We start from the raw sequence: 22,411 nt of genomic DNA, 5'->3' as shown, positions 1-22,411 counted from the left end.
ATTATGGTGAGATATGATAGTTGGAAATTGGAATCTCGTTACCTCAGTGGAAATGAAGAATTGAACACAAATATTGACCTATGATTAAATTTATCGGTGTTGCTATGTTATTTCTCCTGCAAGAGAAATGAAAAATGAATTGTTGAGGATCTTCTTCCTCACGATGCGCTTTTTATTTTTTATGAATTATATTAGCTCACATATACGACATTGCCCTTGTTAGGTTGCCAATATTGTATTAGAAACGAAAAAAAAGCTATGTTTGTTGTGAAGTATCGAAAAAGTTTGATTTCTATGTATTGTTAAAACACCTTTGAAGTAACGAACAGTCGTGGAATGAAATATGCAGAATGTACAAACGTTTTTTTTTCCTTTTTTCTTTTGAAGTACTATGGGACCAAACTGCTGAGGTCATCGGTCCCTAGGCCTATTCAGTACTTAACCTAACCTACGCTAAAGACAACACACGCACACCCATGCCCAAGGGAGGACTCGAACGGTGACAAGGCGCCTCAGAGTGCACGGCTACCCAGCGCGGCACGTACAAATGTGTAAATACAGTATGCTATTAAAAAAAAGAAGAAAAAAACGCATGATCTCTGAAAGTTTCCGCACGCTGGACGCAGATGCTTCGCGTAAGTTTGTTAACGTCTGTATGGCAACGCCTCTTCATAGCTCTATAGATGACTACTGTGTTGAAAGCTATCAAAAGCGCTACCAGGTTTCAGGTATTGACTTAATTTGACTCGAGTGTACGAGCAACTTTGTAGTACTGAGTAAATGTGTTAAACTTCAGGCATAATGCGGCAATTTTTCGGGCAACTCAGTGTTTACGAAGTCAAAATCAAATAGTTCAAATGGCTCTGAGCACTATGGGACTCAACTGCTGAGGTCATTAGTCCCCTAGAACTTAGAACTAGTTAAACCTAACTAACCTAAGGACATCACAAACATCCATGCCCGAGGCAGGATTCGAACCTGCGACCGTAGCGGTCTTGCGGTTCCAGACTGCAGCGCCTTTAACCGCACGGCCACTTCGGCCGGCCTTTACGATGTCATATCTCTTGAATTATGTGTCGTATAATGCTGTACTTGAGTAGGTATATACAAATGCATATGTGGATATTGTCTACAAAATACACTCCTGGAAATGGAAAAAAGAACACATTGACACCGGTGTGTCAGACCCACCATACTTGCTCCGGACACTGCGAGAGGGCTGTACAAGCAATGATCACACGCACGGCACAGCGGACACACCAGGAACCGCGGTGTTGGCCGTCGAATGGCGCTAGCTGCGCAGCATTTGTGCACCGCCGCCGTCAGTGTCAGCCAGTTTGCCGTGGCATACGGAGCTCCATCGCAGTCTTTAACATTGGTAGCATGCCGCGACAGCGTAGACGTGAACCGTATGTGCAGTTGACGGACTTTGAGCGAGGGCGTATAGTGGGCATGCGGGAGGCCGGGTGGACGTACCGCCGAATTGCTCAACACGTGGGGCGTGAGGCCTCCACAGTACATCGATGTTGTCGCCAGTGGTCGGCGGAAGGTGCACGTGCCCGTCGACCTGGGACCGGACCGCAGCGACGCACGGATGCACGCCAAGACCGTAGGATCCTACGCAGTGCCGTAGGGGACCGCACCGCCACTTCCCAGCATATTAGGGACACTATTGCTCCTGGGGTATCGGCGAGGACCATTCGCAACCGTCTCCATGAAGCTGGGCTACGGTCCCGCACACCGTTAGGCCGTCTTCCGCTCACGCCCCAACATCGTGCAGTCCGCCTCCAGTGGTGTCGCGACAGGCGTGAATGGAGGGACGAATGGAGACGTGTCGTCTTCAGCGATGAGAGTCGCTTCTGCCTTGGTGCCAATGATGGCCGTATGCGTGTTTGGCGCCGTGCAGATGAGCGCCACAATCAGGACTGCATACGACCGAAGCACACAGGGCCAACACCCGGCATCATGGTGTGTGGAGCGATCTCCTACACTGGCCGTACACCACTGGTGATCGTTGAGGGGACACTGAATAGTGACCGGTACATCCAAACTGTCATCGAACCCATCGTTCTACCATTCCTAGACCGGCAAGGGAACTTGCTGTTCCAACAGGACAATGCACGTCCGCATGTATCCCGTGCCACCCAACGTGCTCTAGAAGGTGTAAGTCAACTACCCTGGCCAGCAAGATCTCCGGATCTGTCCCCCATTGAGCATGTTTGGGACTGGATGAAGCGTCGTCTCACGCGGTCTGCACGTCCAGCACGAACGCTGGTCCAACTGAGGCGCCAGGTGGAAATGGCATGGCAAGCCGTTCCACAGGACTACATCCAGCATCTCTACGATCGTCTCCATGGGAGAATAGCAGCCTGCATTGCTGCGAAAGGTGGATATACACTGTACTAGTGCCGGCATTGTGCATGCTCTGTTGCCTGTGTCTATGTGCCTGTGGTTCTGTCAGTGTGATCATGTGATGTATCTGACCCCAGGAATGTGTCAATAAAGTTTCCCCTTCCTGGGACCATGAATTCACGGTGTTCTTATTTCAATTTCCAGGAGTGTATGTTGCGAATAGAGTTAGTAGCAAAGAAGTAGTAAATTTAAACGTCTAGCATGACGTGGCCGTTTTCCACGCACAAGTGTGTTTATGACGCCATCTCTCGTATGTGGTAACATGACATGTTTTCGTAGGTTCTTTTAACGACATATGTGGACACTGTCTGCGAATTTTATTGCCAAAAGAGTTAGTAGCACGGAAGGGATAAATTTAATCTCGTTGTTTATGAAATTATATCGTCCGAACTATGATAGGTAGACGGTTCTTACTCCCACATCGGTTGTTGCCTGACAGTGAAGGATATGTGTACCACGTTTTCTGGAAATCGGTCCTGTGCTTTAGGATGAAATACGTAACATACACAAAAAAACACACATCCATTTTCATAATATCTATCGAAGGTACCTCATGACAGCAGCGGTAGTTACATATTTTAGGCTGTGCGGCATGGCGACTGAATAGAAGGTCCAAACCTACTTCCGTAGAAGCTGATGTATCTGGCCTCTCTCAAATCTACATAGCTCGTACTGTTGTTCTACTAGGCTTTCTCAAGTCATGCGTACTGCTGCTTTAGTTAGAGAAAATTTCGCTACGGTGTACACTCATGAGAAATCTCTTTGTCTCTGCAGTGTATAGGCGGTGTTGTAACTCAAGAGAGAGAAAAAAAGAATATCTGTATCTGTAAAACTCTATACTCGTTTCCTCATACGATGTACTAAGTTACCACGTGGCTACACTGCTGTCACGGTGTCGTTCACGTGATGAAATTTCGCTTCTGCCTGTAGCTATGTATGAATAATTCACGTAGGCCGAAGGCATAAATGCAAAGCGTAGCTCGTTCGGCGGCGTCAAGAATTCCCTTTGAGGCGCTGGCTGAGTTGCCTGCTAAAGCGTCCCCCCCTCCCCTCCAACCCCCCTCCCTCCTTCCGACCATCCCCGCCCACTTCCACCCATGTCCAATCCATTTTCTGCTCCACCTGCTGCCGCTAGTGTTAGCCCGTCTGCCAACTTCTGCCGCTCTTCTCCCACTTATAAATCTCCAAAGCAAACGGAAAAAGAGGGAGAGTCGAGACTTGCTGAGGAATGAGTCCCAACTTTATTGATGGAGGTATTTACAGAATTTGCGGTTCCACTTTGGAAATTAATGTCACCGTCAGTGTTCTCTCGACCACAGATTTCTCCACGAACAGCGTTCGCCCGAAAATTCGCCTCTCTGATTTTTTTCTCTTTTTGTTTCTGAAAGCTGTGCTTTGAATACGTTACTCGAAACAGATTGGGGCAGCTCCTATCGAAAATTAATGTTCTTCTAGACTGGGTCTACGAAACGACAGCAATTAATGGTTCTTACGCACCTTCAGAAAGAATCGAGTGCAATGTACTGAACCGGGACAGCTAACGTGGTGCTGGGAGCGATAAGTTGCAAGGAAATAAAATTTAACATTGGTGGCAGAAAAGATATTTATTTGAAAACAGGGGTTCAGATTAATTACCATAAATATTCAGATATTCCACTTGCTTTTTGTTACAAAAGTTTGCTTACGGCAGCAGAATGAGTGACTCTTACAGCTCAAAGGATTAAAAAAATTGGAAGACTAATAATACTAGTTCGTGAGGAGCAGTAATTTAGCCAAATTACTTCTGTATTAAAACAGTATTTAAGTAAATGAATAACAATTTAAAAACATTGAGGTATCAACAACAGGAATTACATAAAGTGAAATATAATTAGTTGTAGTCTGCGGTGCCCCTGCTTCAATCTGCCCGGATCCACCAGCGTGAGCCGTCAGTGTAAAACTATAAGAACTAGTGGGTGCAGTACAACTTATAAGTACTATTAAGATATGGGTGCCAAGCTATTGCATGAACAAGTGTGTCCAAAATATTGCAGTTCATACAAAGTCAACAATACACATTCAAGAATACCTTTTCAATTATCATAAACTTCAAGCAAATGCCCATCTTATACCTGAAAGAAATTTTAAAAATAGCAGTTATTGGCCAACTAAAATTTATACTAAAAAATTTTTTTTCAGTGTAAAGACTATTTAAACAAATGAACAACAGATTTAAAAAACGTATCAATGACTTAGAACCCGAAAGACTCAATCCGTTTATTCTTAACAAAACCGCTTCAACTCGCCCAGCAAACGTAAATATAGCCAACACAGACCATTTCAGCGGACTTAAAAAAAAAAAAAAACTAGAAAAGGAAATTTGTGCTTGCCCGTGCGCTGTACATATGTGGCAGACATTCGTTAAATACATATCTGCCAAAAGGCAAGTGCTACAGTTGCAACTCGGTAAAATAACCCAATAAAGACGCTAGTGGCACACATCTCTTGGAAATGGGTAGGCTTAACCGCTGAATACAAGCACGGCACGGCACCATGCAAGACGCTCACCAAACAAATCTATATGTGTACGTTATACGTCGACGTATGTGAAATTTGTGTACATACCTACTTTTACCATTTTCATCTCATACATTTATGTAATATTTTGTAATTACGAAATATAATAATCACTACTTAATTTCAAGGAGTGTCTCTCTCTCTCTCTCTCTCCTGCCTCCTCTCGGAGACCACGTATCTGACAAAAGACAAATTTTACAGGGGAGCTAAAAAATATAACTTTTTAATACAAATTTTGATGACTTTGATCTTTTTATTTAAAGCATAATCATTTATTACTCTCAGGTTGTGCATTGTCTTTTTTTCATCATTTTGTTATAACATATATTTTTTAACTTACAAGTTTTTTTGAGCCAGGACTTTTTCTGACATCTGTCAGATACGGGATCTCAGTTCTTAACCCTCGACATATGAAAAACATTTTTAATATTACTTTTCAAATTTTACCAAATTTTAATATTTTATTCTATTACTATATTTAATAAGTACAAGACAATGGGTTGCTATAGTTCTGTATTTAAATAGGTGTTCATAAGAATTACTAAAGAACTACATTTGAAATTGTCTTCATTGATGATGAGAAGCGGTCCAACTTTAATGAGGAGCTGCGCACAAATGGGTGGTCCAATAAATTCACTTTTGGTTTCATCGAATGCAGAATTCATCTCTCCATATCTTTTTTACGAACGACATTATTGACAGGAGGGTTAGTTTCAACGATATTACCAAAAAACATAGGTTAAAATGAAATTTTTTCATGAACATGTAAAATTGATCCAATTTTGAAGAGCACTAGTATGGAAACGGGTGGTCCGATAAATATGCGAATGGTCTCATTCAATGCAGAATTTCATGCCCTACTGTTTTTGATTCCACTATGCTTTCGATATTGTGAGTCGTTTACGAGAAATAACACCGAAACCTAAAAAATACCACTTTTTCGGGCACATTTTTGCCCCCCACCACTTTTCCACAACTTCGCTGAGGAAGAAAACCTAGGACAGTCATACTCGGCCACAAATGAAGCCAGTAAAACAATAAAACTTTTTGTAGAAATTATTTCCGATTTGTCAAATTTTCAGGTTTAACCCTATTGGACTACTGTGTTGTTCTGGCGCTACCAGAGTTCGCGAGAGCGATATTCAGTGCTGTGGTCATTTCTGTAGCTGTCTTCCCCGTATTTTTCGTCACAATCCCCTTCAAAGTGCGTCTGTCATGGCCACTCAACACACACATCCATCCCATCATTTATCCGCTTTCCCTATATGCAGTATAAATCGATACACTGCCTCCCGAAGCACCAAACACTTCGGTTGACTTGGATACGGAAGCGCCCACCATAAGAGCGCCATCAATTTTTCCACTTTAGTATTCCCTTACCTCGGAGATAAAGCAATCAATATGATACAAAACACTGTTCCCTCCACGAGTGATACTTGTAACGTATTGATGGGATTGTACATCGTGCTCACACACAACAGCATAACCTACAAGCGTTCCTTCTCTCATCATACAACACAAACCTGGCTCCAGATTAAATGCAGATACATTGCAATCACCTACATTCCATAGCTAATATTACAACATCTCAAGGAAAGGGTTCTCTGTGCATGAAGGAAGAAAACCCTTTCCAATTTGGTTGCTGAACCTACCTCTCTTGGCTTACCAGTAGTCATTCACAACGTGTAATCCAAGATATTAAAAAGATTTATTGCCTTTCTATTTCGTTGACATTCTATCTACGGAAAGAAATCGTTCTAGAAAGCTAAATGTGCGCTTATCTGCGTGCTGAAACAATGGATTGTAGTCCAAGGACAGTGCAGACCCTGCAGCATATCAGATATGATTTCATAATCAGAGGCGTAGGAGAGGAGCCCTATGAATTCCCTCTGCGTATGCCTCCAAAGAGTCACTTTTTAATTACGCTCCTTTGTGTTTTCGCTCTCCTACTGGGCAGCTTAGAGCATCTGCTGCTGCGCCTCCATCTCTCTCTCTCTTACAAGACTGCCCTTGTCTCTGCTGTTCAGCTTATAAAATGTTTTAACTTTTGGCTACTCACCCCCTTACTCCGTCCGACTAGCATGTGTATAAACTACATCCACTCTGAAGGGTCTTCTCGCATTAGACCGGATCTGCAGTGAACACACATATTTACTCCAACGAATGACTTATCGCCGTTGACGAATTACATCCTCCGTTCCGCCCACATTCCCACTATCGCCGTCCTGTACAACAACCAAAAATGCTCTTTCGAACACTGAGCCAGGACGCCATCGGGGGTGTTACAATTGTCAGAGCCCAGCAGGCTCAACATAAAGTTTTCGCGAAACTCGTACAGTTATGCAGATTAAAAGAGTTCATCGTAGATTAAAATAGCGTATAGGTAGTCTTGGGATTTCTGTATAATCGTTGGTTTGAAGCGTCCTTCCTTCAGTGGAAGCTCCTACAAGGAAATGATTTTAAAAAATCCATTCACCGGTTCTATGTGCAGTTTAAAGCTTCAGGATGCCTCTGCAAGGGGAAATCAGCTTGCAGTGAGTGAAGGGACTGTTGGCCGTGAGCGGGCGTGTCTAGCACGTATCCCCCTGAAGTCGACGAATGGCGCAAAACAAAAAGAGCTGAACAAACCACAACCGAACGTATGGAAGATCCTAAGGAAAGGATTGATCCTGAAGTCTCACGGTTTGCAATTACTAGAAGCTCTGACTCCCGATGACAATGTCAGATGCTTTGAATCTCCGACACAGGTGAAACAGCTTATGGATGTGGATGGATTTTCTTAGAAACTCATCATCAGTTATGAAGCAACATCTGGGGCACAAGAGATCCCCGCGCTCTCATGCAGCATGATGAGTTGGCAGAAGAGCCAACACCGTGTTGCTAGAGGAGGCCGAAATGCACGCGTTAAAGCTCACGCAGGTTGGCGTGAGGTCTGGAACTGTTAAGGGAATTATAGTAGCAAATAAAGTACGTAGATGATGTAATACCTAACTTTAATCCATAATTGGAGAACATCGCTCTTGTTGATACATTAATAACAATCTCAATATAAACTGGCAATGGCGCCTTGCTAGGTCGTAGCAAATGACGTAGCTGAAGGCTATGCTAACTATCGTCTCGGCAAATGAGAGCGTATTTGTCAGTGTAGCTTCGCTAGCAAAGTCGGCTGTACAACTGTGGCGAGTGCTAGGACGTCTCTCTAGACCTGCCGTGTGGTGGCGCTCGTTCTGCAATCACTGACAGTGGCGACACGCGGGTCCGACGTATACTACCGGACCGCGGCCGATTTAAAGGCCACCACCTAGCAAGTGTGGTGTCTGGCGGTGGCACCACACAGCACATTCAAGATTCACCAAAAGTTCAAGCGTTCTGTGCAATCTCATGGGTTAAAGTTTAGAGCCCCTCTTTCTTCTGACAAAAGATCATTACACGACAGGTGTATGTGGACATGCTGTAAAGCTGATGTTGCAACTGGAGACCGACAGTGTGTACTTCATCTAGCAACAAGGTAGCTCTCCACGCCACTTCCGGCGAGATGTTCGTGGATTCTTATACAGGAAATTGAGAAACAGAAGGACCGGTCGTGTTGGGATTGATGATCAGCCAATTGTGTCAGCGGCTCCACGCTCTCCCAACCTAACCCTGCGCTTCGTGTTGTGAGGGCCTGTGTGAAAGATTCACAGTTTATACCTGGTCTGCCAAAAAATCTACCAGAACTCCGACCGCGTCCCGACAGTGCTTCTGAAACAGATTAATAGGGACGTGCAGCACCGAACCTGGTAAGAAGTTGTTTACTGAATTTATATCCGCAGAATCACTAGGGCGAGGGGGGGAGAGGGACACATATGAACCACTTGTAACATGTCAAAAACCTTTTTGAATTTTTCTATGTGTGTGGAAAGCCCTGGAGCAATATGTCAAATAATATAGCTACAGGAAACCTGTGAAACCGCTTCACTCATTTATAATAACCCTGTACTTACAAGACGGCGTGTCCTGTGTCACACCTCATTTGCGGAAAGTAGTTGCATCAAGGGTGATCTAAATGCTGTAACAGGTGAGCAATTAATTTGGAAGGCCACCTCGAAAGATTCCATGCACACTGGATGGGGGGGGGGGGAGAGGGGGGGGGGAAGTAATGTAACACTGAGATCGCTTACGTCCGGCTCGAGGACAGAACACGTGGCCTCGGGGGAAACGGGCGTCTTCTTTCCGCCGCAGACAAAAGGGCCACGCAGCTCTCGGGCTGAAGAGGCACTCGAGAAATTTTGCGCACGGAGGGAAAGCGTCGGCGGTAGAGACAATGGCGGCAGCCTCGCGGTCGGGAAACGGGAGAGAGTGAAGGGGTGGGGGTGGGAGCGGTGGGGGCAGCGCTCGTTACTGGGTGGCCTTTGTCTGCCCCGGCATGGGCCGGCAGCGTCTTCTGCACATTGCCCGCTCTGGGTCGGTCAAGTGTCTGCACAACGGCTCACACTTGCTCCAGATATCTTGCTGAAGGAGCAGAGCAAGGGCTATTTTAAACTGCAACGCACGAATACCCTCTGCCAACTTCTGGATATTAGGACACACAACCGCCACCTTGCTAGCTAGGAACAATGGATTTAATTTGGACGGGCAGAGAGTGGAACTGAGATTGGATGACAACTACGGGAACGTCATTTCATCTATCCAGTCAAGGAGCTATGGCAGTGCCAGGCATGCCAGTCTGTTGGCAGCCCGTGCTCGAATGTTTTCAGTGGACGAGAGATGTGGAGAACGTGATAGTCGCTGTATAAATATAATTCACGGCAGCACTTGGAACGTGTGGTCTGGTGTTGTATTCTTGACAGATAACGTCACGGAGTCGTCAGTGTTGTGCACCCATACCGTAACGATAGTCTCTCAGACAACGTAGCTCCTCCTGTGAAATTCCACACTTGTACACGCCCATCATGACGCTGTATCCAGAACCAGGACTTAGTGCTACTCCTCTGTTAAGAGTTGTTGCGCGACTTTTTTGTGTTGCCGTGTCATGGAGGCAGCAGCAATTTCTCTGAAAGACCTACATGTTCCAGAGGTGATCATATTGCCCACAAGGATGTTTTTCTTGCTATAAAACAAGACCATTTCCTGACTCAAATGGCTGTACCGAAAAGCGACCAGTAGTTTGGTTACCTTGGGGATGGAGGACTGCCGGCCGCGGTGGTCTAGCGGTTCTGGCGCTGCAGTCCGGAACCGCGGGACTGCTACGGTCGCAGGTTCGAATCCTGCCTCGGGCATGGATATGTGTGATGTCCTTAGGTTAGTTATGTTTAAGTAGTTCTAAGTTCTAGGGGACTGATGACCTAAGATGTTGAGTCCCATAGTGCTCAGAGCCATTTGAACCATTTTTTGGATGGAGGACTGGACAAACAGGGCTTCAGCACCATTCGTGACACATATAAATTTTAAATGCGCGTTACTACAATGACCAAGTTCTTTGACAAATATATAAATGTTTACAATATATTGAAAAATATCAACTAAAGCCAAACGGAATAAGTTCCAGTTCCGACGCTACCGGCTAATCAGGACGCTTCGCATACAGGACTCATCAAGGAACTGAGACATCATTTAATTATAAAACACAGACGTAAGATAACATTAAAGTGCGTGTGAAACTGATCAAATTTATTCCTTACGTACTTACCTCTAAAGATAATTAAATATAAACTGAAAGCAGTGATCTCCCAGCAATTTATATTGGCGCACGTGTATATGAAACTGCGAGCATAACGCGCACCTCAAGCTAATTACCAAACAAACAAAAAAAAAAAAAAAAAAAAAGAGAGAGAGAAATCAGATGATACAAATGGACACGCACCAGGATTTGACAGCAAAGTGTCCGACGTTTAACAAAAGGTTAAGCGCCTGAATAAGAACTGGAAGTTTAACGCTTGACAAGAAATTTAAAAGAGTAGGGGAAAGAAGGGTAAAGTGGCCAGGTTGAGAAAAGTGGTCACTGCTTGTCTGATGTCTTCGACAGTGCTGCTTCCTACCGAGAAGTGGCCGCACTAGCTGTAATAGACACCATTAGTGTTGGCAGTGACGTTGAGAAAGAAAGCTTTCTCCGTTATCTTTCTGTGAGGATAAATCGTTTGAGGGAAGGTAAGTCACTGATATTACTTTAGTTGCTTCGCTTTTATGTAGAGCAATAGGTTTTTGCGATATCGTGATTCACGCAATGCCTTTTGGCTCACAAATATAAGTCACTGTCGCTTTCTTCTGTTGTACAGCTGGCGTGTGAGCCACTGATACAGACACCCTCTAAAAGTTTCTAGAACGTTCCAGAACATTCTAGAGTATTAGAGAACATTTCACAACATTTCAGAATGTTCCAGAATGTTCCACAATGATCCGGAATGTTTTGAAATGTTTAGGAATAGTCTGGAATATTTATGAAGATTCCAGAATGTTCGGGAACACCCCGGATAATCGTGTAACATTCTGGTACACTCTCGAATGTTGTGGAATGTTCTGAGACATTGTGGACCATTCGAAGCCTTTTTGGTATATTCTGGAAATCGCCACTGATGGGGCTACCCGATGATATGGGTATATAAAACCGGACCCGTCGTGGATTCGAACGTCAATTTCTTATCAGAGATGAAGGGAGGGACAGAAAAAGTAGTGCAGTGAGTGGATATAAATAAACAGTGAAGTGTGAGTAGTCAAAGTGATACAGTGACTGAATATAAGTCAACAATAAAGTGTGAAAAGTGTGTAAGGTGTACTTAGTGTGTTTGTTAGTAAAATGTTGATTTGATTTAAATTTTAGACAATGCACACATACAGAAACAGAAGAAATGGTAAACAATTTTCTTGTGAACGTCATTGATTTTCTGTGGAGGGTCTCGCCATCAGTTTCAGTTCGGCACATCTAGGGGTACTGCACCAATGATGAGCATAACACATAGTGAGGAAATTATAAATGGGGTGGAAACTTAAAAATTCTTAGATGCTCATATTGATCAAAATTGAAACTGTAACCTAAAACGAACTCTTTAGCCACATTTGCACTTAGAATCATTGCAGATCTAGAAGAGAGACATATTTTGCATATTTTCATTTAGTAATGCCACATGGTTAATGTACTGGAGTAACTCATATTTATGAAATAAAATCTTCATTGCTCGCAAACGTGCTTTTAGAATATTATTTGGTGTTGGCCCACCATCATCTTGTAAACTTTGTTTAAGGAGCTACGTATTCACTGTTTCACGATATGTTTATTCACTCGTGAAGTTTGAGGTATAATCCACTGCAATTCAAAAGAAACAATGATGTTCATAATTACTTCACCTGAAGGGAAAATAAAATTCAATATTGCATACTAAAGCTGTCTCTAGCACGGTAAGAGGTGCACAATGCTGTAACTGTAAAATATTTCGTAAATTACCCAGTGATATAAAAAGTCTCGCAACACTAAAGCAAAATTTGAAAACAAACAATTTTTTTTTCCTTGATAACTCCTTATATTCCATAGAATAATTACTATTGTTGTTGTGGTCTGCAGCTCGTGGTCGTGCGGTAGCGTTCTCGCTTCCCGCGCCCGGGTTCCCGGGTTCGATTCCCGGCGGGGTCAGAGATTTTCTCTGCCTCGTGATGACTGGGTGTTGTGTGATGTCCTTAGGTTAGTTAGGTTTAAGTAGTTCTAAGTTCTAGGGGACTGATGACCATAGATGTTAAGTCCCATAGTGCTCAGAGCCATTTTTTTTATTGTTGTTGTGGAGTCTTGTACTGCGAGGAAGTAAGAGAGTGCATGTTGTTATAAGTGGCCAGTATCCTCTTTATAGAACACAGAGACATACGTTGATTAATATGGCTCTTTATTTACATGAACATCTACTTAACTTGAATAGATTCGACGTGTTGCTGTTCAAACTCCTCAGTAACAGGCCTCTTGCAGACAGTATTGGTAATCTTGCTATTACAAACTTTAGTCTTCCTGTAGTCACTAATCTGGTCCCTATGAACTGTCTTAGTCTGTGGTGTGAACTGAGGCTACTCTGTGATGAATTGACAGACGCCAAAGTGGAAGAGTGAGACAGTGAGGCGCTCCTGTCAGCGGCGGTTGGCTAAATACGTGCTGTCGAGAGGACGTTGGCGGAGAGTTGTTTACAGGTGTGTCTCTGGCCTCTCCAGTGATTAGGCTGCTTGATCCAACGCCTTCTAATATTACATCACCTGAATAGTTTCGGCAGCACTTTACCACTATCCTCAGGCCTTACCACAGCTAAAAGAGTGCTTTCCTTTGTGCATTTCCTGTAAGATCCTTGTTAGTTGCACGCGTGGGCTAGCTTTCATCAGAGACCTACACTTGACACTGTGACGTCTCCAATTTCATGAGTGATTTCCTTGGCGCATTTACTGTGAGACCTGAGAGTCTGTTGACGCCTGATGAAAGCTAGCTCACGTGTGCTAGTAACCAGGATCTCACAGTAAATGTGCCAAGGAATTCTAATTTTTGGCAATGTTCGGGCCTGAGGTTGGCCACCGAAACTAGTCATGTGATGGAATAAAGGAATTCTCAAAATACACCTGTGGTGGTACTTATTCTCACATACATCAACTGAAGTCCCTTGTCCATGCAATATGACATCCATAAATTAAACAGTGTCTTTGTTTCATAGTACTTAAAATTAATAAACTCTGTGGACATTATGTCATTGCTATGATATGCGACAGTAAAACGCCCTGTATGATCATAGCATGTAACCATATACAACCCCAGATGTACGATATTTCCGAAGTGGGTAAAAACTTGCCTCCCTTACACCCCCCCAACCCCCCCCCCCCCCCAGCTCCACCAAGTCTGGGCCTGGCCATACTTACAACCAATCTGCGATGTGGATGTAAAATGATTCGTTTTTTATCGTTAGGATTTATTGTGCAAATCATCCATGGAACATGAACCTAAATAACTATCGACTCTGCCTGAAAAATCGTATAAAACTTATTAGCGCCAATGCAGCGCAGCATGCAAACACCCTCACCGAAGATCCTGGAAGCTGCACCTGAAAAATGCGCACCTGTGATCACTCAGAAGCTACATGTCGGAACCCTTACCGAGTCGCCGGCTGGGGTGGCCGAGAGGTTCCAGGCGCTACAGCCTGGAACCGCGCGACCGCTGCGGTCGCAAGTTCGAATCCAGCCTCGGGCATGGATGTGTGTGACGTCTTTAGGTTAATTAGGTTTAAATACACTCCTGGAAATTGAAATAAGAACACCGTGAATTCATTGTCCCAGGAAGGGGAAACTTTATTGACACATTAATGGGGTCAGATACATCACATGATCACACTGACAGAACCACAGGCACATAGACACAGGCAACAGAGCATGCACAATGCCGGCACTAGTACAGTGTATATCCACCTTTCGCAGCAATGCAGGCTGCTATTCTCCCATGGAGACGATCGTAGAGATGCTGGATGTAGTCCTGTGGAACGGCTTGCCATGCCATTTCCACCTGGCGCCTCAGTTGGACCAGCGTTCGTGCTGGTCGTGCAGACCGCGTGAGACGACGCTTCATCCAGTCCCAAATATGCTCAATGGGGGACAGATCCGGAGATCTTGCTGGCCAGGGTAGTTGACTTACACCTTCTAGAGCACGTTGGGTGGCACGGGATACATGCGGACGTGCATTGTCCTGTTGGAACAGCAAGTTCCCTTGCCGGTCTAGGAATGGTAGAACGATGGGTTCGATGACGGTTTGGATGTACCGTGCACTATTCAGTGTCCCCTCGACGATCACCAGTGGTGTACGGCCAGTGTAGGAGATCGCTCCCCACACCATGATGCCGGGTGCTGGCCCTGTGTGCCTCGGTCGTATGCAGTCCTGATTGTGGCGCTCACCTGCACGGCGCCAAACACGCATACGACCATCATTGGCACCAAGGCAGAAGCGACTCTCATCGCTGAAGACGACACGTCTCCATTCGTCCCTCCATTCACGCCTGTCGCGACACCACTGGAGGCGGGCTGCACGATGTTGGTGGCATGAGCGGAAGACGGCCTAACGGTGTGCGGGACCGTAGCCCAGCTTCATGGAGACGGTTGCGAATGGTCCTCGCCGATACCCCAGGAGCAACAGTGTCCCTAATTTGCTGGGAAGTGGCGGTGCGGTCCCCTACGGCACTGCGTAGGATCCTACGGTCTTGGCGTGCATCCGTGCGTCGCTGCGGTCCGGTCCCAGGTCGACGTGCACGTGCACCTTCCGCCGACCACTGGCGACAACATCGATGTACTGTGGAGGCCTCACGCCCCACGTGTTGAGCAATTCGGCGGTACGTCCACCCGGCCTCCCGCATGCCCACTATACGCCCTCACTCAAAGTCAGTCAACTGCAAATACGGTTCACGTCCACGCTGTCGCGGCATGCTACCAGTGTTAAAGACTGCGATGGAGCTCCGTATGCCACGGCAAACTGGCTGACACTGACGGCGGCGGTGCACAAATGCTGCGCAGCTAGCGCCATTCGACGGCCAACACCGCGGTTCCTGGTGTGTCCGCTGTGCCGTGCGTGTGATCATTGCTTGTACAGCCCTCTCGCAGTGTCCGGAGCAAGTATGGTGGGTCTGACACACCGGTGTCAATGTGTTCTTTTTTCCATTTCCAGGAGTGTAGTTCTAGGTTCTAGGGGACTGATGACCACAGAAGTTAAGTCCCATAGTGCTCAGAGCCATCTGGACCATTTTTCTTAGCGAGTCGCCTGCTTGCAGCGCGATGTAAACAGCCCCTGCAGCTGAGTGTGCAGCGCGGACAGTGTGTGTGTGTGTGTACGTAAGTTGCGCCCGGCACTGTGCGCAGGCGAGGTGGCGGTGCCGGTGGCGGCGGCGGCGGCCAGCGTGGTGGTGGTGCTGTCGCTGGTGGCCACCGTGCTGCTCATCCGGCGCCGCAGGAAGGCGCTGGACCGCGACGCCGCGGGGCCCAGCATCGTCGTCTACCCCTCGCACCACGGGTCCGCGCCGCAGTTCCTGTGAGTACTCCGCAGCACACTCCCAGGGCGCCAGTGCAGCTTTCTGTTCGCAATACACTCTCTAAAGGGTAAAACATTTCCTGTTGATGATGATGTTTGGTTTGTGGGGCGCTCAACTGCACAGTCCAATTTCGCCACTTTCCTGGATGATGATGAAACGATGAGGACAACACAAACACCCAGTCATCTCGAGGCAGGTGAAAATCCCTGACCCCGCCGGGAATCGAACCCGGGACCCCGTGCTCGGGAAGCGAGAACGCTTCCGCGAGACCACAAGCGGCGGACTTTTCCTGTTGAAATCTCTAGGAATTTACCTAAGCTCTCAGGCATTTGAAGTTCTTTCCAGTACGCACTGGTGTAGGGAAACACGATTGTGAATCTGTTACACTACTGGCCATTAAAATTGCTACACCACGAAGGTGACGTGTTACAGACGCGAAATTTAACCGACAGGAAGAAGATGCGGTGATACGCCAATGATTAGCTCTTCAGAGCATTCACACAAGGTTGGCGCCGATGGCGACAACTACAACGTGCTGACATGAGGGAAGTTTCCAACCGATTTTTTCTCATACACAAAGAGCAGTTGACCGGCGTTGCCTGGTGAAACGTTGTTGTGATGCCTCGTGTAAGGAGGAGAAATGCGTACCATCACGTTTCCGACTTTTATAAAGGTGGGATTGTAGCCTATCGCGATTGCGGTTTATCGTATCGCGACATTGCTGCTCGCGTTGGTCGATATCCAATGACTGTTACCAGAATATGGAATCCGTCGGTTCAGGAGGGTAATACGGAACGACTTAACCGAGCGAGGTGGCGCAGTCGTTAGCACACTGGACTCGCATTCGGGAGGACGACGGTTCAATCCCGTCTCCGGCCATCCTGATTTAGGTTTTCCGTGATTTCCCTAAATCGTTTCAGGCAAATGCCGGGATGGTTCCTTTGAAAGTGCATTGCCAATTTCCTTCCCAATCCTTCCCTAACCCGAACTTGCGCTCCGTCTCTAATGACCTCGTTGTCGACGGGACGTTAAACACTAACCACCACCACCACGGAACGACTTGCTGGATCCCAACGGACTCTTATCACTAGCAGCCAAGATGACAGGCATCTTATCCGCGTGGCTGTACCGGATCGTGCAGCCACGTCTCGATCCCGGAGCCAACAGATGGGGACGTTTGCATGATAAAAACCACCTGCACGAACAGTTCGACGACGTTTGCAGCAGCATGGACTATCAGCTCGGAGACCATGGCTGCGGTTACCCTTGACGCTACATGACAGACAGGAGCACCGCGATGGTGTACTCAACGACGAACCTGGGTGCACGAATGGAAAAACGTCATTTTTTCGGATGAATCCAGGTCCTGTTTACAGCATCATGATGGTCGCATCCGTGTTTGGCGACATCGCTGTGAACGCACATTGGAAGCGTGTGTTCATCATCGCCATACTGACGTGTCACCCGGCGTGATGATATGGGGTGCCATTGGTTACACGTCTCGGTCACCTTTTGTTCGCTACTATTCGTGGACGTTACATTTCAGATGTGTTACGACCCGTGGCTCTACTCTTCATTCGATCCCTGCGAAACCCTACATTTCAGCAGGATAATGCACGACCGCATGCTGCAGGTCCTGTACGGGCCTTTCTGGGTAAAGAAAGTGTTCTACTGCTGCCATGGCCACCGCATTCTCCAGCTCTCTCACCAATTGAAAACGTCTGGTCAATGGCGGCCAAGCAACTGGCTGGTCACAATACGCCAGTCACTACTATTGATGAACTGTGGTATCGTGTTGAAGCTGCATGGGCAGCTGTACCTGTAGATGCCATACAAGCTCTGTTTGATTCAATGCCCCGGCGTATCAAGGCCGTTATTACGTCCAGACGTGGTTGTTCTGGGTACTGGTTTCTCAGGATCTATGCACCCAAACTGCGTGAAAATGTTTTCACATGTCACTTCTAGTATAATATATATCTCCAATGAATCCCTTTATCATCTGCATTTCTTCTTGGTGTAGCAATTTTAATGGCTAGTAGGGTAAATGAAGATCACTTGGCCGCTTGAAAGGTAATGACACCAGGGGGCAATTATAGAGCTGCACTTAATACTGGGGGCAAGAATTAGGACAAACCAAGGCCCATTCATAGGATCTGTCGGCACAGAAAAAGCGAAATCCAAAATTAAATGATCCAACGTCTTCGAAAACCTGAAATAAATTAGCGTAAGCTATAGGGAAGAGCACTCCGTCTTCAGGCCACAAGTGGCCCATCAGGACCATCCGACCGCCGTGTCATCCTCTGTTGAGGATGCGGATAGGAGGGGCATGTGGTCAGCACACCGCTCTCCCGGTCGATATGATGGTTTTCTTTGACCGGAGCGGCTACTATTCGGGCGAGTAACTCCTCAATTGGCATCACGAAGCTGAGTGCACCCCGAAAAATGGCAACAGCGCATGGCTGCTGGATTGTCACCCAACCAAGTGCCGGCCACCCCCTACAGCGCTTAACTTCGGTGATCTCACGGGAACCGGTGTATCCACTGTGGCAAGGCCGTTGCCAAACTATAGGGAGAAGTAGGGTGAAATTCACTGTTCTGTCACATTAATGAGGCCACATGTCAGAAACCTGAATAACCAACTTTTGCAGCTGGAGTGTGGAAAGAGAGTCAGTGAGGATCTGGAAGGTACCGACAAGGACGTGGAGCCATGACGACTCCAGTACCGTCGCCAGCTGCGCCAGGTTTGTCAGTTGCAACAAGGATGTGGAGCCATCCTCACTCCACTGCCATCGCCAGCTGCGCCAGGTTTGTCGGCTGAGGCTAAATGGCGCGAACAGCCCGATCGAGGTGGTCCCACAGATTCTCGGCAGAGCTGGAATTCGGGCAAGAGGAGTACGACCAATTCATTCTCGTGCTCTTCGAATCACACACGTACACTGCGAGTTGTGACTCGCTGCATTGCCCTGATGGTAGATACCATCGCGCCGAGGAAAGACGAACTGCAGGCAGCAATGGACACGGTCCTTATGGATAGATGCATATTTGTGTCGATCCATTACGCTTTCTAGAATGAGGAGATCGCCGACAGAGTGGCACCAGAACAATCCGCTGATCATGGCGCTGCTTCCACCGGCCTCGTCGCATCGGACGATTGGTGCAGGGTGTATGCTTTCAGCCAGCCGGGGTGGCCGAGCGGTTCTAGACGCTTCGACTGGAATCGCGCGACCGCTACGGTCGCAGGTTAGAATCCTGCCTTGGGCATGGGTGTGTGTGATGTCCTTAGGTTAGTTAGGTTTAAGTAGTTCTAAGTTCTAGGGGACTGATAACCTCAGAAGTTAAATCCCATAGTGCTCAGAGCCATTTGAACAATTTTTTGTATGCTTTCAGACATTCTTTGCCGACGAGTCATAAAACGTAACTCATCTGATAAGGTAACCTTTCGCCTCTCAGTGGACGTCCAGTTCCGGTACTGGCGTGCAAATCCCAGCCTTCATAGTTGATGAACAGCAGTGAGCATGGATGCGTCAACCAGGCGCACACTGCAGAGGCCCAAACGCAGCAACGTTCCCTGAATGGTCGTTGAGGAGGCACTGTTTTAGCCCTTAGGTTCACCTGCGCGGTCAGTAGCTCAACAGCTGCATGTCTGTTAGCCCATACAGATCTCTGGAGACGTTCATCCCAGTCATCCATAGCCCGTGGCGCACCATAGTTAACCTCGCGGCCAATTTTGGATAACGGCATAATGCCATGCACGATATACTTTAAACCATGGTGGCACGTGAACAGTTTGCAAGCTTCTTTGTTTTGGGTGCCGCCTCCTGCCATTTGCTGACGGTTATTGCACTTTGACATCGAACATAGGCGGTGATCATCTTAATGTGAGATTATGTGTGTAATATGTAAGAGAGCAAAGTTCAAACAATGAGAATGGATGACCAAGAATGTAGTGCCCATATTAAAATGAGTGTTAAGATAGGGACATACTCTTTCGTCAATGATATTCAACGTATACATCAGAGAAGCAACGATGGAAGTATAGGAAAGGTTCATGAGTGGGACTGAAATTCAGAGTGGAAGGATAACTGTGATAAGATGCATTCCCCGTTCCGTTCCTTGCCCTGACATTCCTCCTAAACTAGTCCACGATTACTCCCGCGCTAACTGGGATGTCTACCGGGACTCCATAAACACCCAGGTCGAACGCCACAGCCCTACCCTCCAGTCTCCCAACGACATCTCCCGAACCACTACCTTCCTCCACGAGACCTTGACTGACGCCGTAGCCATCCATATCCCTGCCAAAGCCATTCACCCTCACCACGGAGTCCTGCCCCCACACGCCATCCTTCTCCTTCGTGAATCCGGTCCCCTCTACCGATCCTTCCTCCGCACTCGTGACCATGACACACTAACCCAAATCTGGCAATTACAAATACAATACTGCGAAGAAATGTCGTGCCTGCCAACAGACATCCACACAACTCAATCTCACGCTCCCAATAAACTCTTCCAAGTATTGGTCTGCTTTCCACCGCCTTACTGGGAACCGCCCTACCCTTCAGTACCCTCTCCTCTTTGATCACCATCCATTTCCTGACAGCCGTGCAGGATTAGCCCAGCGGTCTCAGGCGCTGCAGTCATAGACTGTGCGGCTGGTCCCGGCGGAGGTTCGAGTCCTCCCTCGGGCATGGGTGTGTGTGTTTGTCCTTAGGCTAATTTCGGTTAAGTAGTCTGTAAGCTTAGGGACTGATGACCTTAGCAGTTAAGTCCCATAAGATTTCACACATATTTGAACATTTCCCGACAACCTCAGTAAGGCCAACCACTTTGCCCCTCCACTTTAATTATTCCGTCTTCCCCAACGTCATTTAACGTCTGGATACCTCCACTACTCCCCTTGCTCCTAGCTTCCAGTATTTGGGCCACACATCACCATCAGAATTTAACACTCCCATCACTTCATACGACATCAGCCTCACTCTGCACTAAATGCAACACCGCTCTGGCCACGACCGCATTAACTACCACCATCTTAAACACTGACATCCCTCCTTCCTTGTAGTCTTGCTTCTACCGAGACCGGCATAAAACCTCCTGTATTCTGATGTTACCCAAACCTAATAAGCCTCTGTCTGCTGCCTCTTCCTAGAGCCCTATATGTCTCACAGTGTTCAGCAAGCTCTTGGAATCCATCCTTACCTGGTACCTCCATCACCACCTCCACCAATACCACATCCTCCCCAACACCCAATACAGCTTTCGACCTTCCTTCTCTGCCGCCGACCGACTCCTATGCCTCACCCATCTCCTCTCCCTCCAGCTTAAGTTCCGTCGCTCCGCCATTTTTGTCTCCCTGGACCTCAAAAAGACCTATGACTGCATATGGTATTCTGGTCTCCTGTTCAAACCCCAGACCTACGCCTCTTCTATCAACTATGTCCATCTGATCGCCTCCTTCCTCTCCTACTACTTCTCCTATGTCAGCATGCATAACACCGATTCCCACACCTTTTACCACTCCATGGGTGTGCCCCAGGGCTCTGTCGTCTCCCTCTCAAATACATCCTGTACACAGCAGATATGCCCGAATCCCCCTCCAGTCCATCTCCTGCAGTATGCCGATCACACCACCTTCCTTCCCCTGCTTCTACCCTTCAATGGTCCTAATGCCTTCTCCAGAATCGCCTTGAACCCAGACAATCATTGTAGGTCATACCACTTGCTCCTTCTGGCTGCTTGATTTTTCCCTGACCATCTGCACCTGTCCTGTTTGCCTCTCCCCCACCCTCAACTACTTGGACTCACCATTGACTCTCGCCTCACCTGGATCCCTCATCTCTGCTCTATCCAATCCAAAGCCCACAACTGCCTCCATATCCTTAAACTCCTCTCTGTTCAGACATGGAAGCTGAACCCCTGTACCATCCTCCATACCTACAAATCCTTGATCTGTCCCATCCTCTGCTATGCCAGTCCCACTTGGATATCTGCCCCCCCCCCCCCTCAAATTCTATAAGTCGCTCGAGAAGCTTGAGCGCCATGCACTCCACCTCTCTTTCTATATACACCTCCTGTCCCCCACACAGGTCCTCTATGATCTGATTCCTTTCCCCCTCCTGCTCATTTTTCTCAAACACCTTTGCACCTCCCCCAGACTTGATCCTCCCCAGCCCCTGGTTGCTCCCCTCAACCCCCGCCCAATGCCGCACCTTGACCGTTGTGTCCCTCCTACCCTCCACCTCTACCCCCTTCATCTCCTTTCCCAAGGTGGCTTCCGTCAACTTCCCCTCCTGGATGATGCCCTCTCTCCCTCCATTTGTCCCTCCTCTGATCCTAACTTTCCCCTCCTTACCTCTGTCGTTTTCTCAGGCTCCCTCTCCCCCCTGCCCACCTGTTTTTACCCCATCTACCCTCTCTTTGACTCCATTATGTCCCCCAAATCA

At 47.2% G+C, this 22,411-nt stretch overlaps 1 protein-coding gene across 1 annotated transcript in view; it reads left to right on the top strand.

Moving 5' to 3' along the window:
- LOC126151735 (synaptotagmin-15-like) overlaps positions 1-22,411 on the top strand; it is a 159,117-nt gene that overhangs the window by 543 nt on the left and 136,163 nt on the right. The window contains exon 2 of the mRNA XM_049915964.1: positions 15,799-15,967. Within this exon, the coding sequence (XP_049771921.1) occupies positions 15,799-15,967 (169 nt within the window). The remainder of the gene's footprint in view (positions 1-15,798; positions 15,968-22,411) is intronic.

Source organism: Schistocerca cancellata, chromosome 2 (genome assembly GCF_023864275.1).
Source record: "Schistocerca cancellata isolate TAMUIC-IGC-003103 chromosome 2, iqSchCanc2.1, whole genome shotgun sequence".
NCBI lineage: Eukaryota > Metazoa > Arthropoda > Insecta > Orthoptera > Acrididae > Schistocerca > Schistocerca cancellata.
This window is presented reverse-complemented; position numbering and strand designations above follow the sequence as displayed.